General features: G+C 56.2%; 1 protein-coding gene across 2 annotated transcripts in view; it reads right to left on the bottom strand.

Moving 5' to 3' along the window:
- Window positions 1-21,133, bottom strand: part of ORC1 (origin recognition complex subunit 1) — a 183,318-nt gene that overhangs the window by 132,170 nt on the left and 30,015 nt on the right. For both annotated transcript variants that reach the window (XM_083157932.1, XM_083157933.1), the window contains exons 2-3: window positions 16,282-16,384; window positions 1,006-1,127 (exon numbers count right to left, since the gene is read on the bottom strand). In XM_083157932.1, the coding sequence (XP_083014058.1) occupies window positions 1,006-1,127; window positions 16,282-16,379 (220 nt within the window). In that variant the 5' untranslated portion in view covers window positions 16,380-16,384. The remainder of the gene's footprint in view (window positions 1-1,005; window positions 1,128-16,281; window positions 16,385-21,133) is intronic.

The following is a 21,133-nucleotide window of genomic DNA, read 5'->3' as shown; positions in this document are numbered from 1 at the left end:
TCATTGTGCGACCACGCTTACCACATAGGGTGGGCAGGTCCAGCACCCGCCAAGTCGGTGGCTTCTTATGGTCTCCATGCAAGGACTGAGATACCCCAGTGCCGTCTCTCCATTTCTCAGGATAATGCTGGATTCTCCAGGACTTTCCCCCTCTAGTCAGACGCTGGCTTGTATGGGCAGTTGGGCTTCTCCTCTGGTACTGCCGTTACACAACTCCCGGCCCCCACCGCTGCTCTTCTTCACCCTCTGGAAGATGGAATCACTCTCCTGGTTGCCGCTGTTTTGTCATTCCTGGCGGTTGCTTCTCTTTGACCGTTAATTACCGGTATCGGCCGAAAGTGGTCAGAGGTGTCACTAAGTGAGTGATGTAGGCCTCTGCAGCATGTCCATCTGCCCCCAGCACATGCATCCCTGAGCGCGGTGTCCAGTCCGAGCTCTCCCTTCTGACCAATGGGCAGCGTGCACGGAGCAGCTGCGCTTTAGCTGAGCTCCTGGAATTCGGCTCCGGCGTGGCATTGAGAGAGCACAGAGGGAGGCAAATGGCGCGGGGAGACATACCCACGAAACCACGCTGTGCTGAGGGACCAGGGCTCAAAAGGGGGAGATCCCCCGGAGTCAGACAAACCCCAGTACCTTTGTGGGGAATGCGAACGAAGTCTGTGGCAGGCAGGAAGTGACTGAGGAGGCTGACTGTCTGTGCAGACGGCGTGGTGACGGAGGCCTAGGAGGACTATAGTTACCAGCAAGCCCATAATGCCCACATGCTGGTACTTGTTTCAAAGTCCTAGAATGCAGGCTAGGCTTGCTGGGACCTGTAGTCCCACTGAAAAGAACAATATTACTTTAAGCAAAACCCATCAACCTCGCACTAACAGGGATAGCTCTGGGTGATTGCCGGATCGCCCCCTGGACAGTATCCTGGGTATGGAAGGGGGGAGCAGGTCGTCATTCACCATTATCCAGGATATATAGAAGAGGGATTAATGCCAACGTCGTCCAACTCACCATCATCATATAAAGCTTTCAGTTTTCCTACAAAGGGTCTTTCCTCATCATCACCTTCAATCAACACAAAGTCCCCAGGAGTTATCGTAGATTCACTGCCATTTGCTTTCATAACAAGTCCCCTAAAAGAGACACAGAAGTCACCAGAAAAAATATCTGATCCTCACCCCTCTCCTTCCTAGTTCACAAACCAAAAAGGTTTAACCCCAATGTAAGCTCTCGGGCAAGGCCCTCAACTCATGACTCCCAATGACACTGGCTGCTCCCCCATACGTGGGTACAAGGTCACTGAGAGCTGCTGTGCCTTCCCCTGCACTATCCTTACCCCCAGTGCTCCCTGTCTCCCCTCAGTGAGACTGGCTGTTCCCCCATATGCTGGGTACGGGGTCACTGAGAGCTGCTGTACCTCCCCCTGCACTATCCTTACCACCAGTGCTCCTGTCTCCCCCTCAGTGACACTGGCTGCTCCCCCATACACTGGGTACAGGGTCACAGAGCTGCTGTGCCTTCCCCTGCACTAACCTTACCCCCAGTGCTCCTGTCTCCCCCTCAGTGACACTGGCTGCTCCCCCATACACTGGGTAAAGGGTCACTGAGAGCTGCTGTGCCTCCTATGCACTATCCTTACCCCCAGTGCTCCTGTCTCCTCTCAGTGACACTGGCTGCTCCCCCATACACTGGGTACAGGGTCAATGAGATCTGCTGTGCCTCCCCCTGCACTATCCTTACTCCCAGTGCTCCTGTCTCCCCCTCAGTGACACTGGCTGCTCCCCCATACGCTGGGTACAGGGTCACTGAGAGCTGCTGTGCCTCCCCCTGCACTATCCTTACCCCCAGTGCTCCTGTCTCCCCTCAGTGACACTGGCTGCTCCCCCATACACTGGGTACAGGGTCACTGAAAGCTGCTGTGCCTTCCCCTGCACTAACCTTACCCCCAGTGCTCCTGTCTCCCCTCAGTGACACTGGCTGCTCCCCCATACACTGGGTACAGGGTCACTGAGAGCTGCTGTGCCTCCCCCTGTACTATCCTTACCCCCAGTGCTCCTGTCTCCCCTCAGTGACACTGGCTGCTCCCCCATACACTGGGTACAGGGTCACTGAGAGCTGCTGTGCCTCCCCCTGTACTATCCTTACCCCCAGTGCTCCTGTCTCCCCTCAGTGACACTGGCTGCTCCCCCATACACTGGGTACAGGGTCACTGATGCCCCCTTTCAGACCGCTCTTTGGAAACGGTATATTGCCGTTTTTTTACCGTTTTAAAACGGTAATCTGTGCGGTCTGAAAGGTGCAGATCCAATTACCCGGTTTGAAAATACAGTTTTTTCAAACCGGTTAAAATGGAGGGTCCTACCCGTTTCAGACCCGGTATTTTGGCATCAAAATCGGGTCTGAAACGGTATTTGTGACCCAGTGCAGTGAATATTTAATGAGTGCTCATTAAATATTCACTGCGCTCCGCCCCCCCGCACGCCGGTTAAATCCCCCCCTCCCCGCGCCGGTTAACGTCCCGTCGTCGCCCCCCCCCCCCCCCCCCCAGCGCTAACAAACCCCCCCGTTCAGCCGGTACCTCCTGCGACGCGTTGAGGATCCCGGCAGTATGGGCGGATGCATTGCACTTGTAAAAAAAAAAAAAAGTGTCTTTTGGAAAATGGCTGCCCCATAGGAAAGCCCGTTTAAAAAAACTGTCTTTCCTATGGGGCAGGCATTTTCCGAAAGACACTTTTTTTTTTTACAAGTGCAATGCATCCGTCCATACTGCCGGGATCCTCAACGCGTTGCAGGAGGCACCGGCTGAACGGGGGGGGGTTCCTTAAAAACATTGGGGGGGGGGGGGGGGGGTCCTTTAACACATGGGGGTTGTGTGTGTGTGTGTTAACCCGCTGGGGGGTTGGAGGGTGCCCGGTTGTGTTGTGTGTGTGTTAACGGGGAGGGGGGGGGGGGGGGGTGCGGTTGTGTGTGTGTTAACCGGGGGGGGGGCACTGAAGACCGCACTGGCTTTGACCCTGTTTTTGGAAAGCTTCCAAAAACGGGTCTGCCAGTGTCAAAAAAACGCCACTTAAACGGTAATATACCGGTTAAGAGATGCGGTGTGAAAGGGGTTTTACCTGGCAGACCCGTTTTTGGAAACGTTTTCAAATACAGGGTCAAAGCCAGTTATGCGGTCTGAAAGCAGCATGAGAGCTGCTGTGCTTTCCCCTGCCCTGTACTTACCCCCGGTGCTCCTGTCTCCCCTCAGTGACGCTGGCTGCTCCCCCATCTGCTGGGTACAGGGTTACTGAGAGCTGCTGTACCTCCACCTGCACTACCCTTACCCCCAGTACTCCTGTCTCCCCTCAGTGACACTGGCTGCTCCCCCATACACTGGGTACAGGGTCACAGAGCTGCTGTACCTCCCCCTGCACTATCCTTACCCCTCCGGTGCTCCTGTCTCCCCTCAGTGACACTGGCTGCTCCCCCATACACTGGGTACAGGGTCACCGAGAGCTGCTGTACCTCGCCCTGCACTATCCTTACCCCCAGTGCTCCTGTCTCCCCCTCAGTAACACTGGCTGCTTCCCCATACACTGGGTACAGAGTCACTGAGAGCTGCTGTGTCTCCTATGCACTATCCTTACCCCCAGTGCTCCTGTACCCCCCTCAGTGACACTGGCTGCTCCCCCATACACTGGGTACAGGGTCACAGAGCTGCTGTGCCTCCACCTGCACTACCCTTACCCCCAGTACTCCTGTCTCCCCTCAGTGACACTGGCTGCTCCCCCATACACTGGGTACAGGGTCACAGAGCTGCTGTGCCTCCCCCCTGCACTATCATTACCCCCAGTGCTCCTGTCTCCCCTCAGTGACACTGGCTGCTCCCCCATACACTGGGTACAGGGTCAATGAGAGCTGCTGTGTCTCCCCCTGCACTATCCTTACCCCCAGTGCTCCTGTCTCCCCCTCAGTAACACTGGCTGCTCACCCATACGCTGGGTACAGGGTTACTGAGAGCTGCTGTGCCTCCCCCTGCACTAACCTTACCCCTCAGTGCTCCTGTCTCCCCTCAGTGACACTGGCTGCTCCCCCATACGCTGGGTACAGGGTCACTGAGAGCTGCTGTGCCTCCACCTGCACTATCCTTACCCCCGGTGCTCCTGTCTCCCCCTCAGTGACACTGGCTGCTCCCCCATACGCTGGGTACAGGGTCACTGAGAGCTGCTGTACCTCCCCCTGCACTATCCTTACCCCCAGTACTCCTGTCTCCCCTCAGTGACACTGGCTGCTCCCCCATACGCTGGGTACAGGGTCACTGAGAGCTGCTGTGCCTCCCCCTGCACTGTCCTTATCCCCAGTGCTCCTGTCTCCCCCTCAGTGACACTGGCTGCTCCCCCATCTGCTGGGTACAGGGTCACAGAGCTGCTGTGCCTCCACCTGCACTGTCCTTACCCCCAGTGCTCCTGTCTCCCCTCAGTGACACTGGCTGCTTCCCCATACACTGTGTACAGAGTCACTGAGAGCTGCTGTGTCTCCTATGCACTATCCTTACCCCCAGTGCTCCTGTCTCCCCTCAGTGACACTGGCTGCTCCTCCATACACTGGGTACAGGGTCACAGAGCTGCTGTGCCTCAACCTGCACTATCCTTACCCCCAGTGCTCCTGTCTCCCCTCAGTGACACTGGCTGCTCCCCCATACACTGGGTACAGGGTCACAGAGCTGCTGTGCCTCCACCTGCACTATCCTTACCCCCAGTGCTCCTGTCTCCCCTCAGTGACACTGGCTGCTCCCCCATACACTGGGTACAGGGTCACAGAGCTGCTGTGCCTCCACCTGCACTATCCTTACCCCCAGTGCTCCTGTCTCCCCTCAGTGACACTGGCTGCTCCCCCATACACTGGGTACAGGGTCACTGAGAGCTGCTGTGCCTCCTATGCACTATCCTTACTCCCAGTGCTCCTGTCTCCCCTCAGTGACACTGGCTGCTCCCCCATACACTGGGTATAGGGTCACTGAGAGCTGCTGTGCCTCCACCTGCACTACCCTTACCCCCAGTACTCCTGTCTCCCCTCAGTGACACTGGCTGCTCCCCCATACACTGGGTACAGGGTCACAGAGCTGCTGTGCCTCCACCTGCACTATCCTTACCCCCAGTGCTCCTGTCTCCCCTCAGTGACACTGGCTGCTCCCCCATACGCTGGGTACAGGGTTACTGAGAGCTGCTGTGCCTTCCCCTGCCCTGTACTTACCCCCAGTGCTCCTGTCTCCCCTCAGTGACACTGGCTGCTCCCCCATACACTGGGTACAGGGTCACAGAGCTGCTGTGCCTCCACCTGCACTATCCTTACCCCCAGTGCGCCTGTCTCCCCTCAGTGACACTGGCTGCTCCCCTATACACTGGGTACAGGGTCACAGAGCTGCTGTGCCTCCCCCTGCACTAACCTTACCCCCAGTGCTCCTGTCCCCCCCTCAGTGACACTGGCTGCTCCCCCATACACTGGGTACAGGGTCACTGAGAGCTGCTGTGCCTCCCCCCTGCACTATCCTTACCCCCAGTGCTCCTGTCTCCCCTCAGTGACACTGGCTGCTCCCCCATACGCTGGGTACAGGGTTACTGAGAGCTGCTGTGCCTCCTATGCACTATCCTTACCCTCAGTGCTCCTGTCTCCCCTCAGTGACACTGGCTGCTCCCCCATACACTGGGTACAGGGTCAATGAGAGCTGCTGTGTCTCCTATGCACTATCCTTACCCCCAGTGCTCCTGTCTCCCCTCAGTGACACTGGCTGCTCCCCCATACGCTGGGTACATGGTCACTGAGAGCTGCTGTGCCTCCCCCTGCACTATCCTTACCCCCAGTGCTCCTGTCTCCCCTCAGTGACACTGGCTGCTCCCCCATACGCTGGGTACAGGGTCAATGAGAGCTGCTGTGCCTCCTATGCACTATCCGTACCCCCAGTGCTCCTGTCTCCCCTCAGTGACACTGGCTGCTCCCCCATACGCTGGGTACAGGGTCACTGAGAGCTGCTGTGCCTCCCCCTGCACTATCCTTACCCCCAGTGATCCGGTTTCCCCTCAGTGACACTGGCTGCTTCCCCATACACTGGGTACAGAGTCACTGAGAGCTGCTGTGTCTCCTATGCACTATCCTTACCCCCAGTGCTCCTGTCCCCCCCTCAGTGACACTGGCTGCTCCCCCATACACTGGGTACAGGGTCACCGAGAGCTGCTGTACCTCGCCCTGCACTATTCTTACCCCCAGTGCTCCTGTCTCCCCCTCAGTGACACTGGCTGCTTCCCCATACACTGGGTACAGAGTCACTGAGAGCTGCTGTGTCTCCTATGCACTATCCTTACCCCCAGTGCTCCTGTCCCCCCCTCAGTGACACTGGCTGCTCCCCCATACACTGGGTACAGGGTCACTGAGAGCTGCTGTGCCTCCACCTGCACTACCCTTACCCCCAGTACTCCTGTCTCCCCTCAGTGACACTGGCTGCTCCCCCATACACTGGGTACAGGGTCACAGAGCTGCTGTGCCTCCCCCCTGCACTATCATTACCCCCAGTGCTCCTGTCTCCCCTCAGTGACACTGGCTGCTCCCCCATACACTGGGTACAGGGTCAATGAGAGCTGCTGTGTCTCCCCCTGCACTATCCTTACCCCCAGTGCTCCTGTCTCCCCCTCAGTAACACTGGCTGCTCACCCATACGCTGGGAACAGGGTTACTGAGAGCTGCTGTGCCTCCCCCTGCACTAACCTTACCCCTCAGTGCTCCTGTCTCCCCTCAGTGACACTGGCTGCTCCCCCATACGCTGGGTACAGGGTCACTGAGAGCTGCTGTGCCTCCCCCTGCACTATCCTTACCCCCGGTGCTCCTGTCTCCCCCTCAGTGACACTGGCTGCTCCCCCATACGCTGGGTACAGGGTCACTGAGAGCTGCTGTACCTCCCCCTGCACTATCCTTACCCCTAGTACTCCTGTCTCCCCTCAGTGACACTGGCTGCTCCCCCATACGCTGGGTACAGGGTCACTGAGAGCTGCTGTGCCTCCCCCTGCACTGTCCTTACCCCCAGTGCTCCTGTCTCCCCTCAGTGACACTGGCTGCTTCCCCATACACTGTGTACAGAGTCACTGAGAGCTGCTGTGTCTCCTATGCACTATCCTTACCCCCAGTGCTCCTGTCTCCCCTCAGTGACACTGGCTGCTCCTCCATACACTGGGTACAGGGTCACAGAGCTGCTGTGCCTCCACCTGCACTATCCTTACCCCCAGTGCTCCTGTCTCCCCTCAGTGACACTGGCTGCTTCCCCATACACTGTGTACAGAGTCACTGAGAGCTGCTGTGTCTCCTATGCACTATCCTTACCCCCAGTGCTCCTGTCTCCCCTCAGTGACACTGGCTGCTCCTCCATACACTGGGTACAGGGTCACAGAGCTGCTGTGCCTCCACCTGCACTATCCTTACCCCCAGTACTCCTGTCTCCCCCTCAGTGACACTGGCTGCTCCCCCATACACTGGGTACAGGGTCACAGAGCTGCTGTGCCTCCACCTGCACTATCCTTACCCCCAGTGCTCCTGTCTCCCCTCAGTGACACTGGCTGCTCCCCCATACACTGGGTACAGGGTCACTGAGAGCTGCTGTGCCTCCTATGCACTATCCTTACCCCCAGTGCTCCTGTCTCCCCTCAGTGACACTGGCTGCTCCCCCATACACTGGGTACAGGGTCACAGAGCTGCTGTGCCTCCACCTGCACTATCCTTACCCCCAGTGCTCCTGTCTCCCCTCAGTGACACTGGCTGCTCCCCCATACACTGGGTACAGGGTCACTGAGAGCTGCTGTGCCTCCTATGCACTATCCTTACTCCCAGTGCTCCTGTCTCCCCTCAGTGACACTGGCTGCTCCCCCATACACTGGGTATAGGGTCACTGAGAGCTGCTGTGCCTCCACCTGCACTACCCTTACCCCCAGTACTCCTGTCTCCCCTCAGTGACACTGGCTGCTCCCCCATACACTGGGTACAGGGTCACAGAGCTGCTGTGCCTCCACCTGCACTATCCTTACCCCCAGTGCTCCTGTCTCCCCTCAGTGACACTGGCTGCTCCCCCATACGCTGGGTACAGGGTTACTGAGAGCTGCTGTGCCTTCCCCTGCCCTGTACTTACCCCCAGTGCTCCTGTCTCCCCTCAGTGACACTGGCTGCTCCCCCATACACTGGGTACAGGGTCACAGAGCTGCTGTGCCTCCACCTGCACTATCCTTACCCCCAGTGCGCCTGTCTCCCCTCAGTGACACTGGCTGCTCCCCTATACACTGGGTACAGGGTCACAGAGCTGCTGTGCCTCCCCCTGCACTAACCTTACCCCCAGTGCTCCTGTCCCCCCCTCAGTGACACTGGCTGCTCTCCCATACACTGGGTACAGGGTCACTGAGAGCTGCTGTGCCTCCCCCCTGCACTATCCTTACCCCCAGTGCTCCTGTCTCCCCTCAGTGACACTGGCTGCTCCCCCATACGCTGGGTACAGGGTTACTGAGAGCTGCTGTGCCTCCTATGCACTATCCTTACCCTCAGTGCTCCTGTCTCCCCTCAGTGACACTGGCTGCTCCCCCATACACTGGGTACAGGGTCAATGAGAGCTGCTGTGCCTCCTATGCACTATCCTTACCCCCAGTGCTCCTGTCTCCCCTCAGTGACACTGGCTGCTCCCCCATACGCTGGGTACAGGGTCACTGAGAGCTGCTGTGCCTCCCCCTGCACTATCCTTACCCCCAGTGCTCCTGTCTCCCCTCAGTGACACTGGCTGCTCCCCCATACGCTGGGTACAGGGTCAATGAGAGCTGCTGTGCCTCCTATGCACTATCCGTACCCCCAGTGCTCCTGTCTCCCCTCATTGACCCTGGCTGCTCCCCCATACACTGGGTACAGAGTCACTGAGAGCTGCTGTGTCTCCTATGCACTATCCTTACCCCCAGTGCTCCTGTCTCCCCTCAGTGACACTGGCTGCTCCCCCATACACTGGGTACAGGGTCAATGAGAGCTGCTGTGTCTCCCCCTGCACTATCCTTACCCCCAGTGCTCCTGTCTCCCCTCAGTGACACTGGCTGCTCCCCCATACGCTGGGTATGGGGTCACAGAGCTGCTGTACCTCCCCCTGCACTATCCTTACCCCCAGTGCTCCTGTCTCCCCCTTAGTAACACTGGCTGCTCACCCATACGCTGGGTACAGGGTTACTGAGAGCTGCTGTGCCTCCACCTGCACTAACCTTACCCCTCAGTGCTCCTGTCTCCCCTCAGTGACACTGGCTGCTCCCCCATACGCTGGGTACAGGGTCAATGAGAGCTGCTGTGCTTCCCCCTGCACTATCCTTACCCCCAGTGCTCCTGTCTCCCCTCAGTGACACTGGCTGCTCCCCCATACGCTGGGTATGGGGTCACAGAGCTGCTGTACCTCCCCCTGCACTATCCTTACCCCCAGTGCTCCTGTCTCCCCCTCAGTAACACTGGCTGCTCACCCATACGCTGGGTACAGGGTTACTGAGAGCTGCTGTGCCTCCCCCTGCACTAACCTTACCCCTCAGTGCTCCTGTCTCCCCTCAGTGACACTGGCTGCTCCCCCATACGCTGGGTACAGGGTCACTGAGAGCTGCTGTGCCTCCCCCTGCACTATCCTTACCCCCGGTGCTCCTGTCTCCCCCTCAGTGACACTGGCTGCTCCCCCATACGCTGGGTACAGGGTCACTGAGAGCTGCTGTACCTCCCCCTGCACTATCCTTACCCCCAGTACTCCTGTCTCCCCTCAGTGACACTGGCTGCTCCCCCATACGCTGGGTACAGGGTCACTGAGAGCTGCTGTGCCTCCCCCTGCACTGTCCTTACCCCCAGTGCTCCTGTCTCCCCCTCAGTGACACTGGCTGCTCCCCCATCTGCTGGGTACAGGGTCACAGAGCTGCTGTGCCTCCCCCTGCACTATCCTTACTCCGAGTGCTCCTGTCTCCCCCTCAGTGACACTGGCTGCTTCCCCATACACTGGGTACAGGGTCACTGAGAGCTGCTGTGCCTCCCCCTGCACTATCCTTACCCCCAGTACTCCTGTCTCCCCTCAGTGACACTGGCTGCTCCCCCATACGCTGGGTACAGGGTCACTGAGAGCTGCTGTGCCTCCTATGCACTATCCTTACCCCGGTGCTCCTGTCTCCCCTCAGTGACACCGGCTGCTCCCCCATACGCTGGGTACAGGGTCACTGAGAGCTGCTGTGCCTCCTATGCACTATCCTTACCCCCAGTGCTCCTGTCTCCCCTCAGTGACAATGGCTGCTCCCCCATACACTGGGTACAGGGTCACAGAGCTGCTGTACCTCACCCTGCACTTTCCTTACCCCCGGTGCTCCTGTCTCCCCTCAGTGACACTGGCTGCTCCCCCATACGCTGGGTACGGGGTCACAGAGCTGCTGTACCTCCCCCTGCACTATCCTTACCCCCCCGGTGCTCCTGTCTCCCCTCAGTGACACTGGCTGCTCCCCCATACACTGGGTACAGGGTCACCGAGAGCTGCTGTACCTCGCCCTGCACTATCCTTACCCCCAGTGCTCCTGTCTCCCCTCAGTGACACTGGCTGCTTCCCCATACACTGTGTACAGAGTCACTGAGAGCTGCTGTGTCTCCTATGCACTATCCTTACCCCCAGTGCTCCTGTCTCCCCTCAGTGACACTGGCTGCTCCTCCATACACTGGGTACAGGGTCACAGAGCTGCTGTGCCTCCACCTGCACTATCCTAACCCCCAATGCTCCTGTCTCCCCTCAGTGACACTGGCTGCTCCTCCATACACTGGGTACAGGGTCACAGAGCTGCTGTGCCTCCTATGCACTATCCTTACCCCCAGTGCTCCTGTCTCCCCTCAGTGACACTGGCTGCTCCCCCATACACTGGGTACAGGGTCACAGAGCTGCTGTGCCTCCACCTGCACTATCCTTACCCCCAGTGCTCCTGTCTCCCCTCAGTGACACTGGCTGCTCCCCCATACACTGGGTACAGGGTCACAGAGCTGCTGTGCCTCCACCTGCACTATCCTTACCCCCAGTGCTCCTGTCTCCCCTCAGTGACACTGGCTGCTCCCCCATACACTGGGTACAGGGTCACTGAGAGCTGCTGTGCCTCCTATGCACTATCCTTACCCCCAGTGCTCCTGTCTCCCCTCAGTGACACTGGCTGCTCCCCCATACACTGGGTACAGGGTCACAGAGCTGCTGTGCCTCCACCTGCACTATCCTTACCCCCAGTGCTCCTGTCTCCCCTCAGTGACACTGGCTGCTCCCCCATACACTGGGTACAGGGTCACTGAGAGCTGCTGTGCCTCCTATGCACTATCCTTACTCCCAGTGCTCCTGTCTCCCCTCAGTGACACTGGCTGCTCCCCCATACACTGGGTACAGGGTCACTGAGAGCTGCTGTGCCTCCACCTGCACTACCCTTACCCCCAGTACTCCTGTCTCCCCTCAGTGACACTGGCTGCTCCCCCATACACTGGGTACAGGGTCACAGAGCTGCTGTGCCTCCACCTGCACTATCCTTACCCCCAGTGCTCCTGTCTCCCCTCAGTGACACTGGCTGCTCCCCCATACGCTGGGTACAGGGGTACTGAGAGCTGCTGTGCCTTCCCCTGCCCTGTACTTACCCCCAGTGCTCCTGTCTCCCCTCAGTGACACTGGCTGCTCCCCCATACACTGGGTACAGGGTCACAGAGCTGCTGTGCCTCCACCTGCACTATCCTTACCCCCAGTGCGCCTGTCTCCCCTCAGTGACACTGGCTGCTCCCCTATACACTGGGTACAGGGTCACTGAGAGCTGCTGTGCCTCCCCCTGCACTAACCTTACCCCCAGTGCTCCTGTCCCCCCCTCAGTGACACTGGCTGCTCCCCCATACACTGGGTACAGGGTCACTGAGAGCTGCTGTGCCTCCCCCCTGCACTATCCTTACCCCCAGTGCTCCTGTCTCCCCCTCAGTGACACTGGCTGCTCCCCCATACGCTGGGTACAGGGTTACTGAGAGCTGCTGTGCCTCCTATGCACTATCCTTACCCTCAGTGCTCCTGTCTCCCCTCAGTGACACTGGCTGCTCCCCCATACACTGGGTACAGGGTCAATGAGAGCTGCTGTGCCTCCTATGCACTATCCTTACCCCCAGTGCTCCTGTCTCCCCTCAGTGACACTGGCTGCTCCTCCATACGCTGGGTACAGGGTCACTGAGAGCTGCTGTGCCTCCCCCTGCACTATCCTTACCCCCAGTGCTCCTGTCTCCCCTCAGTGACACTGGCTGCTCCCCCATACGCAGGGTACAGGGTCAATGAGAGCTGCTGTGCCTCCACCTGCACTATCCGTACCCCCAGTGCTTCTGTCTCCCCTTAGTGACACTGGCTGCTCCCCCATACGCTGGGTACAGGGTCACTGAGAGCTGCTGTGCCTCCCCCTGCACTATCCTTACCCCCAGTGATCCGGTTTCCCCTCAGTGACACTGATTGCCCACAAATTCGCTGAGTACAGGGTCACTGGGAGCTGCTGTACCTCCCCCTGCACTATCCTTACCCCCAGTGCTCCTGTCTCCCCTCAGTGACACTGGCTGCTCCCCCATACACTAGGTACAGGGTCACAGAGCTGCTGTACCTCCCCCTGCACTATCCTTACCCCCAGTGCTCCTGTCTCCCCTCAGTGACACTGGCTGCTCCCCCATACACTGGGTACAGGGTCACAGAGCTGCTGTGCCTCCACCTGCACTATCCTTACCCCCAGTGCTCCTGTCTCCCCTCAGTGACACTGGCTGCTCCCCCATACACTGGGTACAGGGTCACTGAGAGCTGCTGTACCTCCTATGCACTATCCTTACCCCCAGTGCTCCTGTCTCCCCTCAGTGACACTGGCTGCTCCCCCATACACTGGGTACAGAGTCACTGAGAGCTGCTGTGTCTCCTATGCACTATCCTTACCCCCAGTGCTCCTGTCTCCCCTCAGTGACAATGGCTGCTCCCCCATATGCTGGGTACAGGGTCACAGAGCTGCTGTGCCTTCCCCTGCCCTAAACTTACCCCCAGTACTCCTGTCTCCCCTCAGTGACACTGGCTGCTCCCCCATACACTGGGTGCAGGGTCACAGAGCTGCTGTGCCTCCCCCTGCACTATCCTTACCCCCAGTGCTCCTGTCTCCCCCTCAGTGACACTGGCTGCTCCCCCATACACTGGGTACAGGGTCAATGAGAGCTGCTGTGCCTCCCCCTGCACTATCCTTACCCCCAGTGCTCCTGTCTCCCCTCAGTGACACTGGCTGCTCCCCCATATGCTGGGTACGGGGTCACTGAGAGCTGCTGTACCTCCCCCTGCACTACCCTTACCCCCAGTGCTCCTGTCTCCCCTCAGTGACACTGGCTGCTCCCCCATACACTGGGTACAGGGTCACTGAGAGCTGCTGTGTCTCCCCCTGCACTATCCTTACCCCCAGTGCTCCTGTCTCCCCTCAGTGACACTGGCTGCTCCCCCATACACTGGGTACAGGGTCACTGAGAGCTGCTGTGTCTCCCCCTGCACTATCCTTACCCCCGGTGCTCCTGTCTCCCCACAGTGACACTGGCTGCTCCCCCATACGCTGGGTACAGGGTTACTGAGAGCTGCTGTGCCTCCTATGAACTACCCTTACCCCCGGTGCTCCTGTCTCCCCTCAGTGACACTGGCTGCTCCCCCATACACTGGGTACAGGGTCACTGAGAGCTGCTGTGCCTCCCCCTGCACTATCCTTACCCCCAGTGCTCCTGTCTCCCCTCAGTGACACTGGCTGCTCCCCCATATGCTGGGTACGGGGTCACTGAGAGCTGCTGTACCTCCCCCTGCACTACCCTTACCCCCAGTGCTCCTGTCTCCCCTCAGTGACACTGGCTGCTCCCCCATACACTGGGTACAGGGTCACTGAAACTGCTGTGGCTCCCCCTGCACTAACCTTACCCCCAGTGATCCGGTTTCCCCTCAGTGACACGGATTGCCCACAAATACGCTGAGTACAGGGTCACTGGGAGCTGCTGTACCTCCCCCTGCACTATCCTTACCCCGGTGCTCCTGTCTCCCCTCAGTGACACTGGCTGCTCCCCCATACACTGGGTACAGGGTCACTGAGAGCTGCTGTACCTCCCCCTGCACTATCCTTACCCCCAGTACTCCTGTCTCCTCTCAGTGACACTGGCTGCTCCCCCATACGCTGGGTACAGGGTTACTGAGAGCTGCTGTGCCTCCCCCTGCACTAACCTTACCCCCAGTGATCCGGTTTCCCCTCAGTGACACTGATTGCCCACAAATACGCTGAGTACAGGGTCACTGGGAGCTGCTGTACCTCCCCCTGCACTATCCTTACCCCGGTGCTCCTGTCTCCCCTCAGTGACACTGGCTGCTCTCCCATATGCTGGGTACAAGGTCACAGAGCTGCTGTACCTCCCCCTGCACTATCCTTACCCCCAGTGCTCCTGTCTCCCCTCAGTGACACTGACTGCTCCCCCATACACTGGGTACAGGGTCACTGAGAGCTGCTGTGCCTCCCCCTGCACTATCCTTACCCCCAGTGCTCCTGTCTCCCCTCAGTAACACTGGCTGCTCCCCCATACACTGGGTGCAGGGTCACTGAGAGCTGCTGTACCTCCCCCTGCACTACCCTTACCCCCAGTGCTCCTGTCTCCCCTCAGTGACACTGGCTGCTCCCCCATACACTGGGTACAGGGTCACTGAAAGCTGCTGTGGCTCCCCCTGCACTAACCTTACCCCCAGTGATCCGGTTTCCCCTCAGTGACACGGATTGCCCACAAATACGCTGAGTACAGGGTCACTGGGAGCTGCTGTACCTCCCCCTGCACTATCCTTACCCCGGTGCTCCTGTCTCCCCTCAGTGACACTGGCTGCTCCCCCATACACTGGGTACAGGGTCACTGAGAGCTGCTGTACCTCCCCCTGCACTATCCTTACCCCCAGTACTCCTGTCTCCCCTCAGTGACACTGACTGCTCCCCCATACACTGGGTACAGGGTCACAGAGCTGCTGTGCCTCCCCCTGCACTATCCTTACCCCCAGTGCTCCTGTCTCCCCTCAGTGACACTGGCTGCTCCCCCATACACTGGGTACAGGGTCAATGAGAGCTGCTGTGTCTCCCCCTGCACTATCCTTACCCCCAGTGCTCCTGTCTCCCCTCAGTGACACTGGCTGCTCCCCCATACGCTGGGTACAGGGTCACTGAGAGCTGCTGTACCTCCCCCTGCACTATCCTTACCCCGGTGCTCCTGTCTCCCCTCAGTGACACTGGCTGCTCCCCCATACACTGGGTGCAGGGTCACTGAGAGCTGCTGTGCCTCCCCCTGCACTATCCTTACCCCCGGTGATCGGGTCTCCCCTCAGTGACACTGACTGCCCACAAATACGCTGGGTACAGGGGCACAGAGCTGCTGTGCCTCTCCCTGCACTATCCTTACCCCCAGTGCTCCTGTCTCCCCTCAGTGACACTGGCTGCTCCCCCATACACTGGGTACAGGGTCAATGAGAGCTGCTGTGTCTCCCCCTGCACTATCCTTACCCCCAGTGCTCCTGTCTCCCCTCAGTGACACTGGCTGCTCCCCCATACGCTGGGTACAGGGTCACTGAGAGCTGCTGTACCTCCCCCTGCACTATCCTTACCCTCGGTAATCCGGTCTCCCCTCAGTGACACTGGCTGCTCCCCCATTCGCTGGGTACAGGGTCACAGAGCTGCTGTACCTCCCCCTGGCACTATCCTTACCCCGGTGCTCCTGTCTCCCCTCAGTGACACTGGCTGCTCCCCCATTCGATGCGTACAGGGTCACTGAGCTGCTGTGCCTCCCCCTGCACTATCCTTACCCCCGGTGATCCGGTCTCCCCTCAGTGACACTGACTGCCCACAAATACGCTGGGTACAGCCTGCCTGCTCTACCTTTAAACTGTACTTGCAACTTCTTGTCTATGGCTTTATAGCAATATTTGTATTTATGCTTTGAAACTTAAATGTTGTGCATCTTGAATAGTACCCCATGTTCTGCGCCTCATGCACATTGTGGCACATCATCATTCCTAGATGGAACAGCTAGTAGCATTGTACAGAACTGAATGCGGCTTGTTTCTACTGCTCACCTTGTACCTTATTAGTATTGCAGCCCTTCCGTCAGGACACTGGCCAATCACTCTTCCCCACAGTAGTTATGTTGGGATTTAACATTGCAGTTACCTACAGGTTCTTCTAGAGCACCATCATACACAATAAAATGTTCTCTAGTTACCCATAGTGAAGATGTAATACTTTCCGGTCCTTTATTACAGGTCTCCCATACCAGCTGTACAGCCGGCGCCTTCTCATCTGGGTAGAATACCTGGTCATTATTCCTGTATACAAATAAAACAGCATTATTAATCATGTATGGGTCAGTATATCTTACAATGCAGCTAGGGTGGGATCTCTGAGTACCCAAAGATAAATGTACGAAGTTTGAGAAGTTAGAGAACCCCTCACCAGCGCTCTGCAGAGTGAATGACAATATACACTTCCCTGTATATCTCAGCTGAGGTTTTTGGCATCATAGTAATGCAGTCACAAGAATCTTTCAACCAGTACAGTATCACAATTCAAGGTTTCATGTAAAGAGAATAATTCTTACATAGTGTAATATTGGTTTTAATCCACAAGAAGACATACACAAGCAATAGTTAAAAACAAATTGGGAGCACACAAACAAAATATCCTGGGCACAATATGGGGTAGTGCCAAGCCCGTTGTTAAAACCTCAAAATCTTTTATTGTGTGTGGCACTGTGCACGATTATGCTGCCCCCTACTGCTGTGAACTGTTAGTGTATGCCATCATGTGTAAGAGGCATTACAGTGTGTGCCATCTCTTATATATTTGGCTACATCTGTCACTCAAAGTGTGTCTGAAGCTGTAACGCTGGGTGGAGCCTCTGACTCACATGACTGACTCACATGACAGAGAACCAGCCCAGTGAGCCCACAGTGCCAGACACCCTCTGCCTCTCCTCCATGTTACACAGCAAAGACACAGCTACTCACCAGACACACCAGGTGAGCGCCCCACACCTCCATACCTCCCAACATGACCCTCTCCAGGAGGGACAGAAGGCTTTGTTTGTGGACTTCCATCTTAATTTATGATGGTCATCACCTGTCATTTTAAACAGGGTAATTGATAAGAAAGGTGTTTAAGCACAGGTGATGGTAATCCATAAATTAAGAAAAAAGTCCAGAAACAAAGCAATGTGTCCCTCCTGGAGAGGGTCAGGTTGGGAGGTATGCACCTCCCTCCCCCCCCCCATTCACGGCATCCCCACGATTAAATGGCACATGCAAAACACTGACATGGCTATGGTCGACAAGATTTATTTTTCACTTTTTCAATGTTTTCATATTCATTCTCATGTGTCGACATGGACACCAATGAAGTGCCACACTTATGTCAACATTTACATGTGTTGACCTTTCTGTGTTGATTTTTTCTTGTGGTGATGCGCGGCGACCCCCCTCCCCTGATTTGCAGCACACCCCCAGCAATTTGCGGCACCCCCGCGATTCGCGGCCCCCCTCCCGCAATTTGCGGCACCCCGCGACCCCCCTCCCACGATTCGCGCCAACCCCCAGGGCCCCCCCTCCCGCAATTCACGGTGCCCCCCACGACCCCCCCTACCGTGATTCCCCACCCCTGACCCCCCCCTCCTGTCATTGCGGCAACCCCCCGCCCCCGCGACCCGCCCTCCCGCGATTCACTGCAACCCCCCCGCGCCTCCCCATCCCACGATTCGCGGCACCCACACCCCCCCCCCTCCCGCAATTCACAGCATCCACCCACGACCCCTCCTCCCGTGATTCGCGGACACCCCTCACCTCCCCCCCCCCACCCACCCCCACGCGTGATTCACGGCAACCCCAGGATTAAATGGCACATGCAAAACACTGGCACAGCTATGGTCGACAATGAAAAAGGTTGACATGAGTTTTTGAAGATTTATTTTTCTTTTTTTTTAAAGGTTTCATATTCATTCTCATGTGTCGACATGGACACCGATGAAGTGCCACACTTATGTCAACATTTACATGTGTTGAACTTTGTGTTGATTTTTTCTTGTAGCAATTTTTTTCCAGTGACAACTATGAACTATGTGCACGTCAACCTACATATCATCAACCAATTCTTTGTATAATATATAACACCTGTTCTGTTTTACTGTAGGTGTTTTAAGTCAGACCTTTTACTGCTACTATTACTGTTTATGTAAATGCATTCTGAATGACAGCAACATCCTACCATCCTTCTAAAACAATATATAACCAACTAGGTGATTCATCGCGCACCGTGCCCCCCCGCCCGCAATTCACGGACCCTCCGCGCACCCCCCCTCCATAGATTCGCAAACCCCCCCTTGCACAATTCACGCCCCCTCCCACGCTTTGCGGACCCCCGCCCTCTCCCGCGATTCGCCGACACCTGCGCCCCCTCCCTCCCTTGATTCACGGCAATCCCCGCGCCCCTCCCGCAATTCACGGCACCCCTAAGCCCCTCTTTAGTCCCCCGTATACTCACACACCCCTATCACTACCCAGCTTCCTGCTCTCCTGAACCATAACTTCCACCACTGGGGAGTCGCTGACGCTGTTTTGCCCACATGCCCCTATAATGCCTCATAGCCCAGCCTCCTGCTCTCATACACCCGAACTCCCACCCAGTAGGAGGAGACCCTGACTAAGGGCCACCATCCTGTACTGCCACGCTGGACCCTCACCCACTGGCAGAAGCTGCACAGTATCTCCCACCCTCCTCTTTAGTCCCCCTTATGCCCACACACCCCTATCACTACCCAGCCTCCTGTTTTCCTGTGTCGTGACCTCCGCCAGTGGGGAGCCGCTGACTCAGAAACACCCTACTATACTATTGCACACACACACCTAAACAACATGCACACACAGCACCCCCCCCCACACCCACAAATGTCACTGTCCCATCCACACTATCAATGTACATCTTACTCTGTAACCGCTTTTTAATTAAACAAAACAATACACACCCCCTTCCACATCATATGCTCTCTATTTAACACATTTCACCTATAACTCAAGTTGCAATACAGGCCATCTTTCATACAATTCTAACCATCTTTCTCATATACAAATGTTCACAAATTAAGGGGGCGCAGCCCCTTACGACGGTGTGAAGAGCGCCCGTAGGGCGCGATGAATCACCTAGTAATGTGTAATTGTCATTACGACGGAATATGTAATGGGCATAGCAGAGTATGACAATGTTCAATGGGCGTAATACTAGTGTGCAATTTTAATATATATTTTTTGTTGTTTTGTTTCTAATGTAAAATTTCTAATATAAAATGTGCCCTCCCTATTTAAAAAAACTACCCTGCCCGGTGGTCAGCGCCCTGCCCTTAAAAAAATCCTAGAATGAACACCAGCTGTAATTACAAAAGATAAGAACAGTTGAAATGAGCTTGAATAGAGGATGTAGGACGTTTGTTTGTTATGAACTATTGCTTGTGTAGGTCTTTGTGAATTAAACCAATATTACACTATGTAAGAATTATTCTCTTTACATGAAACCTTGAATTGTGATCCTGTACTGGAGAAAGATTCTTGTGGCTGCATTACTACGATGCCAAAAACCTCCGCTGAGATATACAGGGAAGTGTATATTATCATTCACTCTGCAGAGCGCTGGTGAGGGGTCCTCTAACTTCTCGAACTTTGTGCATAAAAAGTTATTAGCAAAGAAAGGAAAGCGCACAATAATATGGAAACGTATGCATTAGGACAGAACAAATATCTCCAAGATTACACAATAAACCTCCTGCTACACAACGCAAATATACTGTCCATCTAGATGCATTAGCAAAGTATTCTACATAAAGCCCAGAGGAAGACCTGGAAAAGGCGATGCTCGAGGCATAGTTGTACGATACAGGGCCAGCTCATTCCGCTGTATACAGTAGCTGCGGCTTGGTTCAAGGCATCATGTAACATCAGAAATCAGATATTACAGTGGTCACAGGCATGCGCAGTGTACCCAATATTACAGGTGACGCGGTACAATAATTACAGCATAAAATCACCGGCCGGTGACGACAACAATCCTAAAAAATAGAAATCTTGGTAAGCAAACTACTACAATATATCAAGGGCCCAATAATGAGCCCACAGGTGGATAACAGGAATTTGGTACCCACCGATAATTCCATTTCTCCAAATCCATAGGGGACACTGAAGTTTGTTATACATTTGGAGATAGAGTGGAGTCGGAGGGGTGCCGGACGGGATCCCGACAGTCATTAACCCGACGTCGGGGTCCCGACTGTTAAAACACCGACAGCCGGGTTCCCAACTGCCATTTTCCCTTGTGGGGGTCCGCGACCCCCATAGAGGGATAATAGAACTCGCGTAGCGAGCCACTGTGCCCGCAGCGTGGCGAGCCCACAAGGGGCTTTGTTGCGCTGGCCACGCTGTCTGAGTCTGGGCAGTCGGGATCCCGACATCAGGATAATGACAGTTGGAGAAACATACCACACCCGTGTCGGAGGAGGAGTCCTCACTTTAAGAATATTTAAGTGTGGTACGTTCCACCCTCTCTATCCCCACTTAGCCTCCAGTCTTTCCCCCCTTCATCCTGTAGGGGACACTGAAGTATGTGATACATGTGGGGATGTCCCAGGTGGGAGAGCACTGGAAATCCTGTAACACTGTTTGAACGAACCCAGAAAGGATGTTAAACTCATAGAATTTAATTGAACGTGTGAGGACTGGACCACATAGCCACTCTATATAAGCGAACAAACCGAACACCCCCCATGAGCATTGACAATGTCTTTCGAACCCGAGTCGTTCTCCAGACGTACACTCTGAGAACCCGACCCACAGTAAAAGAAAAAGGGATGTCCGTATGAGGCCCACTAGCTGGAACCACAATAGTCTGGTTTAGTTGGAAAGCAGACACCACCTTTGTAAAACGCGTGTTGGTACACAACTCTGCTCTGTCCTCAGAGAAAACCAAGTAAGGGCTCTTGCAAGCCAAAGCCCCCAGTTCTGACACGCGCCTCGCTGAGGCCAAAGCCAACAGTTCCACTG

This window comes from Crinia signifera, chromosome 8, assembly GCF_055691185.1.
Source record: "Crinia signifera chromosome 8, ASM5569118v1, whole genome shotgun sequence".
NCBI classification, from domain to species: Eukaryota; Metazoa; Chordata; class Amphibia; order Anura; family Myobatrachidae; genus Crinia; species Crinia signifera.
This window is presented reverse-complemented; position numbering and strand designations above follow the sequence as displayed.